Source organism: Daktulosphaira vitifoliae, unplaced genomic scaffold, assembly GCF_025091365.1.
Source record: "Daktulosphaira vitifoliae isolate Bord-2020 unplaced genomic scaffold, ASM2509136v1 Scaffold_2, whole genome shotgun sequence".
NCBI lineage: Eukaryota > Metazoa > Arthropoda > Insecta > Hemiptera > Phylloxeridae > Daktulosphaira > Daktulosphaira vitifoliae.
The window spans coordinates 31,889,655-31,909,477 of NW_026099573.1; the positions used below are offsets into that span (position 1 = coordinate 31,889,655).

The 19,823-nt window shown below is 25.2% G+C and overlaps 2 protein-coding genes across 3 annotated transcripts; one reads left to right on the forward strand and one right to left on the reverse strand.

The window, feature by feature from the left end:
- The first annotated feature begins 1,074 nt into the window (after positions 1-1,074).
- LOC126899322 (uncharacterized) lies at positions 1,075-8,635 on the forward strand. Of its 2 annotated transcripts, none has more exons than XM_050674113.1 (7): positions 1,075-1,318; positions 1,377-1,469; positions 1,524-1,571; positions 1,635-1,771; positions 2,287-2,550; positions 6,964-7,192; positions 7,262-8,635. In XM_050674113.1, the coding sequence occupies exons 1-7, from the start codon at positions 1,286-1,288 to the stop codon at positions 8,228-8,230; spliced, it is 1,773 nt and encodes a 590-aa protein (XP_050530070.1). In that variant the 5' UTR covers positions 1,075-1,285; the 3' UTR covers positions 8,231-8,635. The 2 variants fall into 2 exon arrangements, with proteins under 2 accessions (XP_050530070.1, XP_050530071.1); XM_050674114.1 differs by having other exon boundaries at positions 1,293-1,318; positions 1,555-1,571.
- A 90-nt stretch (positions 8,636-8,725) lies between these two features.
- Positions 8,726-18,870, reverse strand: LOC126899323 (TBC1 domain family member 22A). The gene is made up of 10 exons (XM_050674115.1): positions 18,346-18,870; positions 18,150-18,274; positions 17,910-18,017; positions 16,566-16,634; positions 13,746-13,885; positions 13,552-13,680; positions 13,308-13,488; positions 10,807-10,989; positions 10,399-10,622; positions 8,726-9,435 (listed from the first exon to the last, which is right to left on the reverse strand). Exons 1-10 carry the CDS (start codon positions 18,438-18,440, stop codon positions 9,301-9,303), a joined length of 1,389 nt encoding a protein of 462 aa, XP_050530072.1. The 5' UTR covers positions 18,441-18,870; the 3' UTR covers positions 8,726-9,300.
- Positions 18,871-19,823: the final 953 nt, after the last annotated feature.

The following is a 19,823-nucleotide window of genomic DNA, read 5'->3' on the forward strand; positions in this document are numbered from 1 at the left end:
AAAGGAAAGAAATATATAAAAATAACAGAAGAACCACTTTAATGCAGTATTTATCCAGCAGAACAATAATAATATTTTCATAAAAATAAATGAACTTAAACTCTAACTCTCTTTTTTTAATATATATATATATATATATATATATAATAAGACATAATTTTTCTTAAATTATAATGGGACAAGCTCTCTATTTCCATCTATTTATTTTAATTAATAAACAGTCAACTAAAATGTGACATTCAGTTGCTCACATTAAAAATTGCTTAGAGTATTGATACAGACTACATTATTTTTTCATTTAGTCTGTGGTAGTGAATCCTTTTAACGTTAAATGTAAAATTGAATAATATTTTAATATTAAAAACATAAATATTAATATTGTACAACGTATAAATGTTGAACAATAAACTCAATTATTACATAACGTTATAATATATTAGATATTAAATAAAAAAGTAATTTTAATCCAATTCCTGTTTATCAACAGAAATTACTATCAAAAATTAAAAATATAAAAAAAAACATGTAATAGATATACAAAATTCTTTGTTAGATATTGACCAATAACGCTATTTATAGCGGCTCTCATTGCTTACGAGGGGAATTTTCCCCTTGCCCCGTGACTAGTGCGCACCTGCACCCATGCATGCAAAAAAATTTTATACTCGATTTTTGAAAAGATTCCAAAAAAGCAAGTTTTTACTTAGCAATTGTAAAATTAAAGGTATAAAAATTATTGTGAAATTGAAATGAGTACGGACGTTTGAATGATTATATTAAATTTGAAGTACTGGTGGTTTTCTAACATAGATTTATTAAATTATTAATGTCTATGAAGGCAAATAACAAAATATGTTAAACATAAGTCAAAACCCGATTAAAACATAATTTTACAATTTTTTTTTAGTCTACATCAAGAATTAAAATATAGTAATGCAAAACTATTTTTGGGAGCAAAAATAATTTTTCTTTACCAAGTGTATCTATTGTTGAAGATGTTAATAGAAGACTTATCAAGCGCACTCAACAATTGCTATTGTGATTATTACATAGTATAATTACTCTATAGTGATAATACAACTGTTAAAGCACATTGATATCAGGTTATTTTTGTGATAGTACTGTAAAATAACGATAACCTGGTTGAAAATGTAATATAATTTTAAAAAAAATTGGAAAATTGCCACTCTAGCTCACTAAAATATATTGAAATTTTCTAAATGTCTATTTTCATATGTAAAATATTACTCAAGGAAACCAATAAAAGGAAATATATAAAACAGTAATGGAAATAGACGATGAAGATTTGGTTGTTAACGTGAGTATTATGTTTTTTGAAATTCAATTAAATCAAAATGAAATGTTATTTATTTTAGAATGCTGATTTACACAATTATTTAAAAAATGAGGGTTACACGGAATTCGAAGTCATTAATAAAAATATTAGAATGCAACAGAATTATAATGAGGTTTTTATTATTTTCTTAATTTAAACACTTATATTATATTATTGTTTTTTATAGAATATTGTAGGACAAACTACGTTTTTTACAGATAATCAAAATATTCCAGTTAGTATTTATTATTCCATAATCCAGTTGAAATAATTTATAATAAATATATTTTGTTTTTAGGACAATGAGTTTTATTTGATTTTGATCATGAAAATTTTAAGTAGTAATTTGGTGTTTAAAGAAGATTCTCTTTTTATAAAAGAATTTATTCCATCAAGTAATGTGAAGTACCCTTTATTTTTTACTAGAAGAAATTGGTAATTAACGTAATTAAAATTGATTTATAATATGCTTATAATTCCTAAATTTTCTTTATTATGTTAAATTCACATTAAGAAAGTCCATTGTGTAGTTAAATTGATAATTGTAATAAAATTTTAAACCTTTGAATTTTTATAACTTTCATTAGTATAACTTAATAAAAAAGAATAAATTTTTTACATTAAATAACAATACATTGTTACAGAATTACTTTAACAACTTACAATTACTGTAAGCACTTCAAAACACTGATTTTCATTTTTTTATACTTTGAATACATGAGTACTTGATATTCAAGCAAAATAATTTATAACACCATCACAATTTTTATAGTTTACAAAAATTACTTTATGAATTTTAAAATATAATACTTATGTATCATTGTAAATAAAAAACTGCTAAGTCTCTTAAAAGTATTTCAGAAATTTGGCCAATTTTATCTAATTATAAGGTTTAAAATATGAGTATATTTTTTATCAATAATTAATAGTTTGTTTTATAATGTATTTAGTTGCGTTACTTTGAGCTTATGTTTTATTGGCTGTATTATTCATTTGTATATATCTGGTTTTTATACTGAGTTGGTGATTGCTAAAATTTTCATCTTCTGGTTTGGGTATCTTCTATTTGAGAAGTTTTTTAATTGGTACAAAAAAAAGAAAATAGAAAACAATATATCTAGTACTATTCAATCAATGGTAAAATTATCACTACTAGTACAGAAATGTTATCATTTTCTACATGATTGTGACAATCTATACCAGATTTATACTTAGTAAGTATTATTTTTGTCATTTAAGATATAATTTATACAATTTATAACCAGTACTTTTAAAGTACTGATTTTTTAAATTCTATCAATTTCTTCTGATTTATATTTAACCTTTTTGTCTTCTATTTGCCCACTAAATTTGTGTTTATATGCTAACATCAGGGACAGCATGAAAGAGCAGTAAGAGTAATTGGCCTGCAGTTCTGAAATTATAATATTACTCAAAGCCCCAAATAAGTTGTAATTTATTTAGCCTAAAGTCCAGCAAAAGGTTGTGCATTTACTGCCTAAGGAAGTTATATAGTAATTAGATATTAATAAAAATTAGAGACATTTTATTTTTTGATATTTAGAGCTAATTTATGACAATCTAATATCATTTTTCATTACAAAAACTTTCTTAAAAATATTCAAATTAAAGAAAAATTGTTATGACCAGGGATCAAAACTATACCTACTTTTAAATTTTTTTAGTTATCTAGAATTTATCAGTAATAAGTAGATAATCGTGTTTGTATGTCTTCAAACTTAATAATACATTTTAATGAAGATTTCACATATGAAGAATGTGTAAGGATGCTTTTTTAATTTCTATTTTGGAAAGCTTGAAAATATACACTAAGTAAAAAAAATGGCTCTCATAGATACTAAGATTTTTCTACAAGTCTAGTCAAGATGATTCATTTGTTAAAAAATTTTATCCATAGCTTAAATCTAAGTATATATTATTTCCATTAAAAAATTATATATTATGATTACATTATAACTTAAAATTGATCAATTGATTTTTTTAAATATAATATATTAATATTCTTTAATATTATAATATATATATATATATCATTACATAATACATTTTTTTGTGTCATAATGATTTATTTAAGAATTATTATTCAAAGTCAAAAAATTATTATAAACAAAAAATATTAATCAAGAATAAGCTAAATAACATATTTTTCTTGATTAAAGTATGAAAAAATATGATACTAATAATGTGATTTTAATCTTAAACTGTAGACACAATTATTATTGTATAATATTTTAATTAAGATAAAATAGACCTGTACACATAACTTTATAGTGTAATGAAGCTATGTTCATAAATAAATAATGCTTATTGGTATAAGTGTAAAGATTTAAATTTAGTATTTAATCCAGTGTCTTTAAAATAATTTAACAAAAAAAAAAAAATTCAAAAGCAATGATGTAAGTTTTTAGACCAACATTTACTATTTTTACCAAAAATACTAAACATTAATGCATTATTTAATGACTCTATAGTCATAAGATTGTTGTTTCCCCAAAGTTTAATAAGTTTTTAATTAAATTTATTAATTATTTATTGTCAAAAACAAATGTTTATTAATAATAAATTTTGGTGCATACCAAAGATATTGAGTTTCATAAAAAAAATTATATTTTGTGAATTTGAATTTTGAGACTTTTACTGAATTTAAAATTAAAACTGTATTAAAAATATTAATTTAAAACTAAAAAAAAAAGTTACGGTAGCACAGTGGGGTCGCGGCATAGTGGAGACATTGCATAGTTGGGTTCAGTCTAGATTTAATCTGACAGTGATTAAAATCACTATCATAAGAAACGCTTCGATGCAAATCTGTAGATAGTGTTTAATTTAAAAAAATTGATGGATAATTGCAAAAGCAACATCAACTTCTATTAAAATAAAATACAAAACCCATAATTTTCATACAAAAATAGCATATTTTTGAATATGGTAGCCATTTGCGTATAGAAGATAGGTCGTCGGGACAAATTTTTTTTTTTCATTTTGTAGTACATAAAATAAGCTTTAATTTTATATATGTTTAAAGGACGCAGTATTTCCGGAACATTTTCAAAAATTAAGTTGAAAAAGTTATTTTTTGTAAAAAAGTTACTATTTTAAATCCTCCCAGTGAGCAGAATAAGTGTTAGATTTTCAAAAAAAATTATATCAAATGAAAGGGAAATATCTAAGGTTTCAATACAAAAAAATATTATTTTTATTTGTTCATTTTTGAAAAAGTTATGGCAGTTTTAAGTACAAAAAACATCCCGATAAAATGTAATTTTTATCGCAAACATTACATTTTTTTTTAAATTTTCGACAGCCATTTGCACATAGAAGATAAGATGTCGGGACAAATTTTTTTTTTTCATTTGATAGTATATAACATAACCTTTGATTTGATATATGTTTAAAGGACGCAGTATTTCCGGAACATTTTCAAAAGTTCAGTTGAAAAAGATCTATGTTTTTTACAATATTTTAAGTTTTGAACGCCCCCTATATAAGGGGAAATTGTCCAATTTTAATAAAAAGTATGTCAAATGAAAGATGTACTTATAATGTATTTAGAAAAAAAAAATTTGTGCTGATATATACATTTTTCAAAAAGTTATAGCATTTTTAAGTTGAAAATTTAAAATCGAAAATCGAAAATTTTAACACAAAAATAGTGTTTTTTTAACTACGGCAGCCGTTTAAATGTAGAAAAAAAAGTGTCGGGACAAATTTTTTTTTTTCATTTTGTAGTACATAAAATAAGCTTTAATTTGATATATGTTTAAAGGACGCAGTCTTTCCGGAACATTTTCAAAAATTAAGTTGAAAAAATTAATTTTTGTAAAAAAGTTGCCATTTTAAATCCCCCCCAATGAGCAGGTTAAGTGATAGATTTTCAAAAAAATGATATCAAATGAAAGGTAAATATCTAAGGTTTTAGTATAAAAAAAAATTATGTTGATTTGTTGATTTTTCAAAAAGTTATGGAAGTTTTAAGAAAAAAAAGTGAAAAAATTTCGAAAATTAGCGATTTTTAAATTTGTAATTTTTTTGGATATTTCCCCCATTTGCGGGGAACGAGGGAATTTTTTTCAATTTTTAAGGGTAATGTCTTCAACTAGATACGATTTGTGATCTTTTGACGTATTTTTGAAAGAAATCGGTCCAGTGAGAGCTGAGAAAAAGTGGCAACAGACATAAAAAAAAAAAAAACACATCATAGTAAAATTAATACCTTCTCCGCTTCGCATCGAAGCTAAAAATTTTTAATATAGGTTTAATTTTAAATAATATTAGCCTCAAGTGTCCAACTTTTATTATATATTTAATTATTGCTTTTAATAAAAAAATTATAAACTATTATTTGTAAAATACATAATTTTATATATTTTTTATTTCAAACATTTAATTTTATATTTAACATTTGATAAGTTATTAAACATAATAAGTAAAAAAAACGGTAGCACAGTGGGGTCGCGGCATAGTGGAGACATTGCATAGTAGGGTCCAGTATAGATTTAATCTGACAGTGATTAAAATCACTATCATAAGAAACGCTTCGATGCAAATCTGTAGATAGTGTTTAATTTTAAAAAATTGATGGATAATTGCAAAAGCAACATCAACTTCTATTAAAATAAAATACAAAACCCATAATTATCATACAAAAATAGTATATTTTTCAATATGGTAGCCATTTGCGTATAGAAGATAGATCGTCGGGACAAATTTTTTTTTTTCATTTTGTAGTACATAAAATAAGCTTTAATTTTATATATGTTTAAAGGACGCAGTATTTCCGGAACATTTTCAAAAATTAAGTTGAAAAAATTAATTTTTGTAAAAAAGTTGCCATTTTAAATCCCCCCCAATGAGCAGGTTAAGTGATAGATTTTCAAAAAAATGATATCAAATGAAAGGTAAATATCTAAGGTTTTAGTATAAAAAAAAATTATGTTGATTTGTTGATTTTTCAAAAAGTTATGGAAGTTTTAAGAAAAAAAAGTGAAAAAATTTCGAAAATTAGCGATTTTTAAATTTGTAATTTTTTTGGATATTTCCCCCATTTGCGGGGAACGAGGGAATTTTTTTCAATTTTTAAGGGTAATGTCTTCAACTAGATACGATTTGTGATCTTTTGACGTATTTTTGAAAGAAATCGGTCCAGTGAGAGCTGAGAAAAAGTGGCAACAGACATAAAAAAAAAAAAAAACACATCATAGTAAAATTAATACCTTCTCCGCTTCGCATCGAAGCTAAAATTAATCAAATTCAAACCTTGAGCTTAAGTTTAAACGTTATTGGATTAATTAAAAATTTTGCAAAGGTAATTTTTTTACTGGTTAGAATAAAAATGGTCCGATCTTCAGAATATAACCAAATATTGTTAAAATTCTGGTACCCTTAATTATAAAATTTTGATTAGGTAAGGAAACGGATATCTATTTTTCTCATTGTTTATAACAATTGACCTTTTTCCTTATTTACTGAACACTCTGTCTATATATAAATATGTTAATATGATCAATTTTTTCTTGTTTTACTCTGTAATTTAATTTATATATTTTTTAGTATTAATATGTACTAAAAATATTTATAAACTTATATATTTTAAAATATTATTTCAGTGCAAATAATTCAAAGGACAGTAAAAAAAACTGTTTTGGATATTTATTGATGCCAGAATTAAAAGAAAAATTTATAATTCTTCTTCATAATTTAATAAATCATCATGTGAGTAATATCACTGAAATACAAAAAAAAATTCTGTTTAAGGAATTTGTATCAAACTTCGTTTATTTATATCACAGTGATTGCAAATTTGACATCCAAAACTTTTCATTGGAAAATATCAATGTGAGTATATTGAATATTTATTTTGTTTAATTACATAAAATCTAATATTTTTAATCAATTGTATTTCAGAAAGCAAAATATATATTTTTTTTGTTGCAATCAGAGTTTTTAAAGTTATCAGCTTTGTGTTTATGTCCTGTTTTATGGAAAGTTAACTGTACTGCTCAAATTAACTACTTATTTTCCTCAATTACAAACTTAAATAAAGTATACTGTGACTTAAATGGTCCTCTATATGAAGAATTTAATGTCTACTCTTTATTTACTAATAATAAAAATTATAATCATGGTAATGAAAAAAAAGATGTTATTGATTCTGATCTTAAATCTAAAATTGTTAGTGTACGACAGCACATACAAAAAATGATGGTGCATATCAAATTTATAGAAGATTCATTTGATAGTGATTCAAAACCAAATCAAGAGCTGAATGTTTCATTAGATAAATTATCTAAAGAAGCTCATGTTTTTAATGAATTGATTTCTACATTACAAATCCACATACTTAAATATAATAATAAAAATTACATTAATGAAGAAAACCTTTTTGAAAATACTATTAATATCAATCAAGAAATAGATAAAAAATATGATGAAGTGAATTTTAATAATTCATGTGAAGATGAATTATTCTTTGGAATTTCTGATGACAAATCATTAGAAGTTGAAAATACATGTAATAACAATGAAATTTATGATACAGCTCACAATGCAAATTTAATAATGGAACTTAGGGTAGCACTTCAAGGTAAGCAAATAGAATGGCAAGAGAGGGAATCTAATTTATTAAAAAAACATCCAGAGCTAAGTAAAAATGTATCTCATGATGAAAGTACTGATTCTGAAGAATATGAAGCAAAGCATAGTATTCGTAAAGTAGCCAGAGATTTTCCATTGGAAAATGTATTTCCTATGGCTTTACCTATCCAAAATTTTGCTAATGATATTGCAAGTATTGCATCTACATGGAACAATATAGCTGTTGAAAGCTTTGGAAATGATTCTGATACAGAATCAGAATCAGTATCTGACCAATAAAATATTTATAAATGAAAAAAGTTATGTTGGACAATAGAATTTATAATACCTTTTGATAAAAAGGTATGAAGATAAGTTTTTTTTGGGTACTTTAAAAATTACATCAAATACACTTCTAGGTTTACATATGAAGTATAAATTTTAATTAGAGATGAAAAAAGTGGTGTACAAGAATTTCAAACTTTTATGCTCAGTATACAAAAAAAAAAATATCTTATAGAAATTATTTGGAACTATAATTTTTGTTATTTCATAAAATATTTTTTACTGATTTTTATAAAAATTCCTATTTTATGAGTATTTCATTTATAAAATAGGTATAATCCCCAAAAAGTTATGTTAAATGGTCATTTTATCAAGGATTTCATATTAATTGTTAAAAACTATTAAATGCTTTATTATTTATATCATGTTTAACAGAAATATGTAATTTTTAAATTAAGAAACAATTAGAAAAAGTTAAAATTTTTATTTAGTGAAACAGGTAATGATAAAAATCAATGAACTAATATTTTATTTGTTCGTAAAATGATGTTCGGAATAATAACTTAACCTAAACATCGTTAGAATTAGAATTTTTTTTTTTTTATTAGCACAAAATATTTATATAATAACTAATTACAGCACAATAATAGTAGAATAAATATTTGAACCCTGTATGGGGTGAACAATAACAAGATTATAGACTAAGTAAATTGTGACATATGTCAATAATACAGTTAATATTGTTTAATTTAATTAAAACATAAATAAATTTACAAAATACTTAATTTGGCTGTACATATTTGTAACAGCTATATAAAATAAATGAGTGTTCATGTTTACATCCAATATGTGTATGAAAATAGATGACACATCCATATATTTTAAAACTTTAATCAATAATTGAGGTAATTTCCAAAGAAATAGAATTTTTTATATTAATTTAAACAATTTTTGTATAATAATAATTTAAAAATTCAATAAAACTAAGTAATGTGTGATATAGAACACACACATTTATTTGTCAAATACTATAAAATACGATCAGGAGTTTTAACAAGTGTCATAGATTATTTAATACTCAACAATTATTTTTTGGTTGCCAAATGGTTTGGTGCATCGGCAAATGTAAATTTTAATCGATATGCTTCTGCAACAAGTAAACTTATATCAGCATCAGTCCATTTTTGCGTTGGAAGATTTTGCAGCATAAGCATTAGTCCCTGTAATAATTTTATTAATATATTAATTTATATATATAACTGAAATCAAAGATATTGTTTTTTTACTAAATGTATATTAAGATAAATTAACTACAATACAACGTATTCTCGAAAATATTGGTGAACCAACTAGTGCTCTATGTGGAAGTGAATTTAGAAGAATACCAGTGCGGTTTTCGGAAAGGGAGATCAACGATAGAACAGCTGTCAGAAATTGGCTAAATAATAAAAAAAATATGAATACAGCAAAACATTTGGCAGTTATTTATTATCTTTAAGAAAGTTTATGACAGAGTACATTGGGAGAGTTTATATAATATAATAGATGAAGTTTATAGGTCTAAAATATGTATAGAAAATACACAATATCAAATAAGTGTAGATAATACAATATCAGAAGAATTTGAAATAAAGATGGATCTGAAGTAGGGAGATGTACTGTCTTCAATGTTATTTAATTTAGTATAAGAGAAAACAAGTAGAAATATGCAGAAAGAGCCAACAAGTGTGACAAAAGAAAAGTGTAAAATTCAGGTGTTTGGGTTTGCGGACAAATAAAATATTTTAAGAATTTCATTAATAACACCAAAACAGCTGCCCAAGTCTTGAAACAAGACTTGGGTGCTATCAAATGCAACAATAATTTGTTTCAAGCAACCATAAAGTATTATTGGTATTTACTAAAATTTAATTGTTTTTACTATCATAAGTAACACATGGATAACACAAATTCTTATTAAAAATTATTAATGTAACAACATCAAATATTATATATTATATTAACTCACATGTCTATACACTAGTAAATATATAATATAATAAGTATATATTAATGGCTTTTAGTGTGAAAAAAGCACATTATTAGAAGTTTTATATCTAAAAATATATTGGCGTGATATGGTTCTAAAATGACATTTTTAATAATTTTAAATGATAATTCTTGTAAGTCCATAATTTCATTACTTGAAAATCTTTTTCTTCTAACAATTCTTGACGCCAATTTAAAAGAAATGCTGCACAAACATACAGTTGAAATGTCGCAAAGCAATCTGATTCAGCTAAGTATGTATCCCACAGTCTTATAGAACATCGTAATGGCAACTCACGTGTTAATAAATTATTCATCCATCTAAATGAAAACTGTAAGTAGTCAATGCCATGTTTCATAAGATGATCATGCAAAGTTCCTATTATAAAAATGCAATGTTAAAAATAAGTCCGGTTGGTCCGGTGACGGACTAACTACCCGTCCCGGAGTATAAATGGTTAAGAAAACCTCCTCCTAGGGGAGATCGCTATGGCCTTTAATGGACTAATAAAAGTAATAAAAAAATATAAAAAAAATGTTAATTTAATAAATTAATGTCATACTATCAATTCTTTGTATAAGCTCTTTTAATTGATTGACTTTTTGTTGAATACCAAGTTGAGCAAAAATGTAATTATCTTGAATTCCATCTAAAAATTTTGATAGACACCAAAATGAATCAGCTTCTAAAGCATCACGATGCTCTTTAGGGATTGAACTAACATCTAGTGTTTCAATATTGACACCTTTTTAATAAAATAATACACATATAAATTAATATATATATATTTTAAATATGCTTTAAAAATGTTTAATCTATTGCAATATCTAAACATAATACCACAGCAATTAAAACTGAAGGTTATATTAAACAAAATGTAATTTTTGATAAAAATAATATATAAATGGGAAAACAGGTAACACTAAGACCACAAAACACTGTAATAAACAAACGCCGTTTTTCTCTTTTAAAATAAAAAAGCAGAGATTAAGAACGTAATTTTTTCAAATTTTACATTTTGCTTAATATAACCATCAGTTTGAATTGTTGTGATATTATGTTTAGATATTGTAATATATTAAACATTTTTAAAGCATATTTAAAAAAACAAAATTAATTTTAATTTATTTTTGATTGATTCATGGATTTTTGAACAATATTTTCGTAAATTACGTAACATTCACATATGCCGAAAGAAGGTTGAAAATTTGATTTATAGATTTGCGTCACTTATATTATAAACCATGCTACATACAACAAAAAAGATAAAACTAAATGTTTGCTATAAAAATTAATCTATCAAAAAAGCCATATCTATAATATTTAGGTATAAAAATGAAAAATGTAACATATTTTTATCTTAACCGTTGAAATTGATTTTATTTGTTTATTCTTATATTGCTGATGTATAGAAAATGTTTCTAACTTGTATGTCATACTATTTGACAAACAATAAAAAGATTTGTATGAAAGTTATTTAGAATTTAATTTTTTCTTATTTTGGTTGTGCGTTTTTTTTACCAAACACAATTCAAATGTTTAAGAATTAATACAGAAAAACATTTTTTTTACAAATATAGAACAAAGATACACTAAATAAATTGATTAAGTTTAATTAAGTAGAAGTTATAAAATAATAACAGATTTATAATAAAATAGTATTATTAAAAAAAATGGAAAAGTAAATGTACATATTTAAAAAATGTTAGATATTAACATTGCTTTTTTACAGTCTGGGAAATTTTTTCAAATATATAACTTATAGAGGCTACTACTTTTTATGACATTTATCATATGTGATAATGTTGTTGTAATCTTCTATGAATTTTGTCAGTTAAATTATTTGTAACAGGCATAAATTTTACTAATAACAAAAAACATTACTTTCATTACTTGCCTATTTAGATATATTTCATTTAAAAATTCTATATTAATAGCAAAACAGTTGGCACAAATTCTCACTTATAAACTGTTAAACCATATAACTTAACTATCAATTTATTTAATTGTATTTTGTATTAAATTGTTTGGTAAAAAAAATAAAACACATAACAAAAATAATAAAAAACTAAATTATAAACAACTTTTATACAAATCTTTTTTTTGTATGTCAAATAGTTTGTTAGCAATATTTAAATAAAATAATATGGTCAATAGTTAAGATAAAAATATGTTGTTTCTATGTCTAAGTATTGTAGATTTGGCTTTTTTTATAACAATTTTTATGAAAAACATTTAGTTCTATAAATATAGTTTATATAATTTCTTTGTATAGCATAGTTTTTAAGGCAAGTATTGCAAATTGAAAGATTACACTTACTGTCAAATTTTTAACCCTCTTGCGGCAAATATTAACGTTACTCATTTTCCACCAAATTTTGTGCAAATTATTTTTTAACCTAATAAAATTATTCAAGGGGAGGTGTATTGAAGGAATATCAAAAGTTATTTTTTAAGAACTATCCTAATATACATATATCTAGATGTATATAAATATATATATTTTAATAATTTGATAAGTAAATACAAAGATCTCTTTAGGCTCTTTTTTAAAAAAATGTTGATAATCTAAAATTGATTCCTAATGTAACTTCTGTTTTCACAAACTATAGTTTTAATTTTTAGGAAAAAACTCCATTGAAAAATATAATAAAATTTCAAGAAAATAAATGTTTGATTATCTCTTTAGAGTTCTATCATTTTATTAAAAAATAATGTATCATTTATACTAAAGTATATACAAAATATAAATAAGTATTTTGTCCATTTTTTTAATTTCTATTTTATAATTTTATAATCAAACATAGTAAATCAATAAATTGTATGAATACCATGAAAAAAAATTATCACGATAAATGATAATTGTTGATAAAAAAAAGCGTTATAATTACTCAAAATTTTAATTTGTATATTTCTATTTGGGTTTATTATATATTGTATTGTTATACATTGTAATTTTTAAACTTGAATTTTTTTAAAAAACCTATCATATTTAGCATTACTGAAACTCAATACTACAATTGTACAAATGTTCTTAAATTTACTAATAAAATTGATTCATACCTAATGATAAATATTCTTGTAGAAAAACTACATAAAAAGGTGTGACTAAGTCATTCATTCCTTGAACATAACCAGATGCTGGATGTCTAATAGCCCAAATAAATAATATCCTCTCAAACATTTCTTGGACAGTTTTTTGTTGAAACAAAGGTGTACTCATACGTGGAATATCTATGTGAATCTAAATTTAACTTTTATTAGTTTTTTTAAAATAATTATATGAAGTGAAATATACTAACTATACCTGTCTATATGTATCTTTATACACTTCATCTTTATCAGTATCATAATATTTTTTTACAAGATTTATGTAATCTACACGTTTTCTTATAAGAGCTTGTTCCCTTCGTTCAGAACTAGTGGGTAAATAACCCTAAAAAAATATAATATTAGTAAACATAATTTTACAACTTATGTAATTTTTAAATAAAAATATACTGCTAGTAATCGCCAAGTCATTGGACGAACTTCAACAGGAACACCAGACCAGCTTAACTTTTTCAGTTCTTCTAAGTGTAATAGATTACCATTTATTAATGTTTGAAATTTGGTAAGCTTGTTAGTATCAACATCAGAGTCTTAAACAAATTATTATTAATTGTTAAACAAACAACAATTAACACTTTTTAAATATTTAATTTATCAAAGGTGTTTTGTAAAATAGGAATATAGCAACTGACTTTTTTTTTTAAATACACACTTTTTATATAACATTGTTAACATATTCATCTTTTTCCTCACCTTTATCCCAACTATTTGAGATTGACCACCTCTTTTTTTTTTACTCTTTACAATACTACTGGTGTTATTGTAGGTCACCCAGGAACTGCAGTTAGACATTACTTCAGAGCAGTCAACGCCATCTTTATAACTCACAACACAACTTGTTTTACCCTGTTAGCTAAACCTAAAAGTCGAGTCTATTACTAGTACATCACATGAAGGTAGAGGTAGAAATTTGCTAAGTTCAGGGCTTTATAACTCACAAAAAAACAAGCAAATATAAAATATATAGGGCCCATAATAATTTTCACATTTTGTTTATAAATAACTTCTGTTCAAAAAAAGGTAGGGGAACGGTAAATTCGGTTCCAAATAGCTAGACGATGCCTAATTATGTTTCATTGCGATTTTATCATAATGGAGTAGCGGACGGGTGCTCAGCATGCGTTTATTGTAAAAGCTTATTATAAGAATAATGACTCTTACGTGAGTGCAATTCGAGAGTTTCATAAAAATTTTAATCTTGATGGAAAAAGTGCTGTTCTATCGCGACTAATGGTGAATTTATGGATAAAAAAACTTTGAGGAAAGTGGTGATGTGTGTAAAAAAACACCGAGTGGATGGGTGTCGCCCAATATTGTGTTGTGGGGCCATACGTGTTTGATGGAACAGTTAACGGCGAGCGCTATCGTTTGATGTTGAATGAGTTTCTGGTACCCAAAACATAGACGTAAATTATCAGCTACCTGGTTCCAGCAAGACGGGGCAACCTGCCATTCCGCAAAAGAAAAGATTGAACTGTTGCAAAAACATTTCCGCCATAGACTGGTTTCGCGGAACACTGAAATTTGTTGGCCGCCTTAGGTCACCTGACTTATTTTCTATGGGGATATTTGAAATCCAAAGTCTATGCGGATAAGCCCAGGACTTTGGAACAACATTATTCGATAATCGGGCCTTTTTGAAACAGATATGCTGGTGAAGGTGTTCAAAAACTTAAAAATACGTCTGTTTGAATGTATAAAAAATGAGGCTAATCATCTGCAAGGAATAATTTTTAAGACCTAAATTGTAAAAATAATTTAAATATACTATCTAAAAACGGCATGTTTCTACTTTATTTTAGTACTTAAATTATCTCTGTACATGCATTTTCGCCGGGTTATTAAAAAAACAAATGTGAAAGGTTATTATGGGCCACTCTGTATATATATATCATCCTAAGGCATGACCACTTCAGTGAAAATCTGGACGAGAGATCACTACTCCCAGCTCTCTAACATCAAGTCCACTATGAACACAACTAAGAATGTGGACCTCAGTTGGGACTTCAAGAAGTCCGGTTTCTGGGCTTCGCACCAAAAGAGGATGTGCATTGTCTGCCTCTTAGGTGATCCAAATAGAGGTTGCACAATGGTCATGGCTGCTTTACGAATACTGTGAGGTACTCGTTAAAGCAGACATTACTTGCATGAGACGATATATCATCTAACTGTGTGCCCAAACCACACACCTATCTAACTGGTCAAATACGATAAGGGACCTGATCTACTTGCCTCTTATCTCCTATGAGAGGTGAGTCTGGCATCGGAGCATGGTCATTCGTCAGAAAGACAACTAATTCTCAGGATTGAGGGACCGGCCATGTCTTGGAAAAGCTCATGCCTAGCAAACTTCTCGACCAACAAGATGTGTGGCAGCAACAATAGAATGCTTGCCACTACTCCAAGCATCATTTGATAAGCCAATATTATACGGATTGCTGTCTTCCCAAGAACTATCAGCAAGGCTACTCAGTTTTTTGAATAATCAAGAGATTCCACGCAAACTTGGGGACATGTACAGTAGAACTAAATGCACAACTAACAGTCTGTGCTGCAACTCTCCTGGTTCCCCTATTTTCGGCAAAAGATCTGGGCCACACATCATTTGTGTCACTCAAACATTAGACGTTTATTCATGACGAGGCCCAGGTAATTTATTGAATCTTTTATCCACCCCCAGGACCATTTCAGTATTATCCGAAACCAATCGGAAAGCTAAGTTCACCACACCCTACTGCTAGATCCAGGAAGTAGGTATAATGCACCCACTATTTACCTGAGATCCAACCTCCTCCATCTAAAATTCTGTCTCATTTATTTAACAAAGTCTCACTAGTCTTCATCGTTTATTGTCATTACTTTAAATTGTTAATAGTTACTGAAATATTTGTCTTTTTCTTAATTAGATCATTTTCTATTTCATGAGTTAGTTTCATATGTATGTTACCATTAAAATAAATAAAGTTCATACTCTTATAAGATATAAGGGATGAACATAAAAATTATTTTATAAAAGAGAAATTAAAATAATGTAACTAATAAAAAACAAAAAAAAAAAAATGTACAAAAAACTATAGTAAAAAATCATTATAATAAAAAATATTTTCTTGAAACTCAGCAAGTATTAGTATTAATACTTAAGTATTTGGACAAATAATAATAATAATTAGAGGATATAGCCTTAAAATAAAAAAATAATAAAATACTTACTTGAAAACTCAATTTTACTTTGTGCATTACGAGATTCTTTACTTTTACATAAGCTAGATATTTCTTGTTCTAAATAGGGCAAATAAAAATGATTAGGAAACTATAATTTATAAATTCCCAAAAACAGTTTATTATTTTAATTTTCAAAAGAAAGAGAACTAAATAATATATGTTATTTATTAAAGATAGAAAAATTACTATGTTATATCTACCAAGAATGAACTGAGATCAAAAGCCTAAGCAGGAATGCTTTTTAGAAGCCTTTTTATGAACTTAATGGATTTCTAAAATAAAATCTATGTATCATAATTTTTTTTAATTAAAAAGTAAAATTCCAAGTTATAATAATAAAAATCATCCTGTTTTTCCCATAAAATGAAAACATTTTAACTATAATTAATTAGAAGGCATTACTTAACTGTTTGGTTACATATGTCTAATGAAGTGAGCACCATTATCCTTTTCTATATATCTCTGCCTAATTACATATATACAGTTACTATTTTCCAGGTTTTTAATAAAAATGTTTACCTTCATACACACATTAAAAATAAAGCATATAACTCTGAGAATGCCTTAATCTAAATCTGGTCCAGAACTACATCCTCTACACCTATACAAAGTAATTTTTCTAATATTAGCCAATTGATTTTTTTTTTAATAATAATTATATAAAGGAAATACTTTTTGTCTTCATTTAATTTTACATATTTCTTAATTTATTAATTATTAGTTATTTTTTGTAATTTATCCCTTATCCCTAATAAGGGTGTCCACTATATTTTTATAAAGTGCAACATATATATTTAACTAGCTATTAAATAAAAAAATAATCTAATTAAAAAAACTTTTGATACATAATTGAACAATTTTTTAAAATAGAACTTCTGAAAAAACAGGTCAAAAGTTTTTGTTGGCCAGTAGTTTTTTTATTTAAATAATTTTTTATTGATAAACTAGTTAAATATGAATGTTGCTGTTAAACAAAATAAAGTTGACACCCCTATATGTTATAAGGGAAGAATTTAAAATACTTAATAAGTTGATAAATCAAAAAATACATGAAAATAAAAAATAACAAAAATAATATACTTGACATAACCATTATTTTAAGATAAATGGAATGGCTAATATTAAAAGGATTACTCTGTATAAAATTTAATATATTTATACTTAGTACCAAATAACTTGTGAACAAAAACTAAATCTTAATTAATTAAAGTGGATTGTATGTTATAAAAATATATTATTAATTGTATAGAAACAATGCATTTAAATGAGTTTTGTGTGAGAAATATTATTAAAACAAAGCCTCAATTAAAAATCTAAATAATAAGAACTTACTTTCAGAATTAAAATTTGTAGGTTTATGAATTTCTTCAATTGACGCTTTATGATTATTTATAACATTAACTGCAGCTGAATGGGCTACACGTTTTGATATCTTAACATCTAGATAAATAAAATTAATGTTACATATTAAGATGAATTGGTATGAAGATAAGTTGAAATTAACAGTCTAATAATGAAAATCTTAAATTTTTCTAGATATAAATTAAAATAGAGTTATATTTTGTCAAATACCTGATAAGCGTAAAATTTCATCTTCTGCTTCTATTTCCCATGCATCATTGACGCTTTCTTGAAAATCATCAAAAGAAGTAGAACCAGAAGAGGATGCCGATTTATTATCCTTTCTTGGGCTTGCTCTATAATTATGAAAAATTATTTTTTTGAACACTATTGTGGTTTTAAGTGTTTTTTTAAAATAATATCTTACCTGCCAGGAAGATTAATAATATTTTTTTTCCAAAACGAATTTTTATAGTTCATATCATTATTATCACCTGATAATTTTTGAGCTTGATCACTCATTTTAATAAGAACTGTAATTCACGTAAGTATTTTCTGTCCAACCTAACCAGTACATCATATAAATTTACTTACATTGTAGGTTTAACATTACTCGATCTAAAACTACAAGATCATGAATATTAAAATGGTTTCTAAACTGGTCTGTCGATACATTATTAAACAAATATTAAACAAAAAATTTGAAAAATTACGATTTTGTAACAAGAAAATGAGTTTTATATTAAGATAACTTGTAACAATTAATTTAGAGTAAAACTTTAGCACCATTAGAGAAAAACACTATGGGAAATTTTCACAACAATCCAAGGTTCCAAGTGGATACGTCGGCGAATAACAGTAGTGATAAACGGTACATGTTATAAGGTGTATTTTAACGTTATCACTTGGTTCTTACTTCATATAATTCTAACACAGTCTAGTGATGTTCACAATATTGGTAAAATGTTAAATTTTGAAGCGCAGGAGTATTACGCCATTACTAGTAATTATTGATAATACCTATTGCCATTCACGCCACGGATCCAAATGTTTTGTTTATTAAACTCTAAATACTGATAAGTAAAAGAACCGTTATCGTTTAACACAGACTTACTGTACTGTAAATATTTTGTCGCTGTGCAGCAGACTAAAATATACGCATAGATTATTATGTTCTATTTTTTGTAATTTAACTACAGTATATGGTACACGTATTACGAGGAATGTTACAGAATTATATTTAGTGATCAATATTATTAACTGTGCTCTAATTGGAAATGATTAATTATAGGAACTTTGTCATATTTAAAAATTAGACGAATTATTTCAGTACAAAGGCGCTGATCTAGTTGACGATATTTTTTGGGGGGAGGGAGAGGTTTTACTATTTAGTTTAAGTGAGAGCTATTTTTCAAAAAATTATTTAAAAAAAAGAAGAACTTAAAAAAATAATAATTTTGTGGCAAAAATTGCACCTATGGCTTTTCTTCGGCGTCTACTCCTTCATTGTTGTCTGATCTCTTATAATCATAAACTAATACATGTATAAGTCTATGTTTATAATTTATTTAAAAGTAATAAATACTTATAAAAAAACTTTTTTTTTCAAATTAATAAATTTAATAATAAAAAAATTAAATTTTTTTTTTTCATTTGTACATTTTCTAGTTAAATATCGTGTAGTAAATATCTAGTGATATCGATGTATTAAAAATGTATGTTACATCCAAATTTTCATTTTCATTATGTTAAAAAATTATATTTTATAAATCATCACTGGAGGTTCATAAGTAATTTTTTAGTGTAATTAATAGTTATGTTGAATGGAATAGGTTATGTAATTTTAAGATTTAGAAATTATTCGTAATATGGTAGTATATAATAAAAAATAACAGAACATAAAAT

Excerpts from the sequence above, each read along its gene's own strand:
- LOC126899323 (XM_050674115.1), bottom strand. The coding sequence starts at position 18,440 with ATGAGTGATCAAGCTCAAAAATTATCAGGTGATAATAATGATATGAAC. Across the intron at positions 18,275-18,345 it reads ATTATTAATCTTCCTGGCAG|AGCAAGCCCAAGAAAGGATA; the intron begins GTAAGATATTAT and ends TCATAATTATAG. Across the intron at positions 10,623-10,806 it reads GCTTATACAAAGAATTGATA|GAACTTTGCATGATCATCTT; the intron begins GTATGACATTAA and ends TTTTTATAATAG.
- LOC126899322 (XM_050674113.1), top strand. The coding sequence starts at position 1,286 with ATGGAAATAGACGATGAAGATTTGGTTGTTAAC. Across the intron at positions 1,572-1,634 it reads CAGATAATCAAAATATTCCA|GACAATGAGTTTTATTTGAT; the intron begins GTTAGTATTTAT and ends TTTTGTTTTTAG. Across the intron at positions 7,193-7,261 it reads TTTCATTGGAAAATATCAAT|AAAGCAAAATATATATTTTT; the intron begins GTGAGTATATTG and ends ATTGTATTTCAG.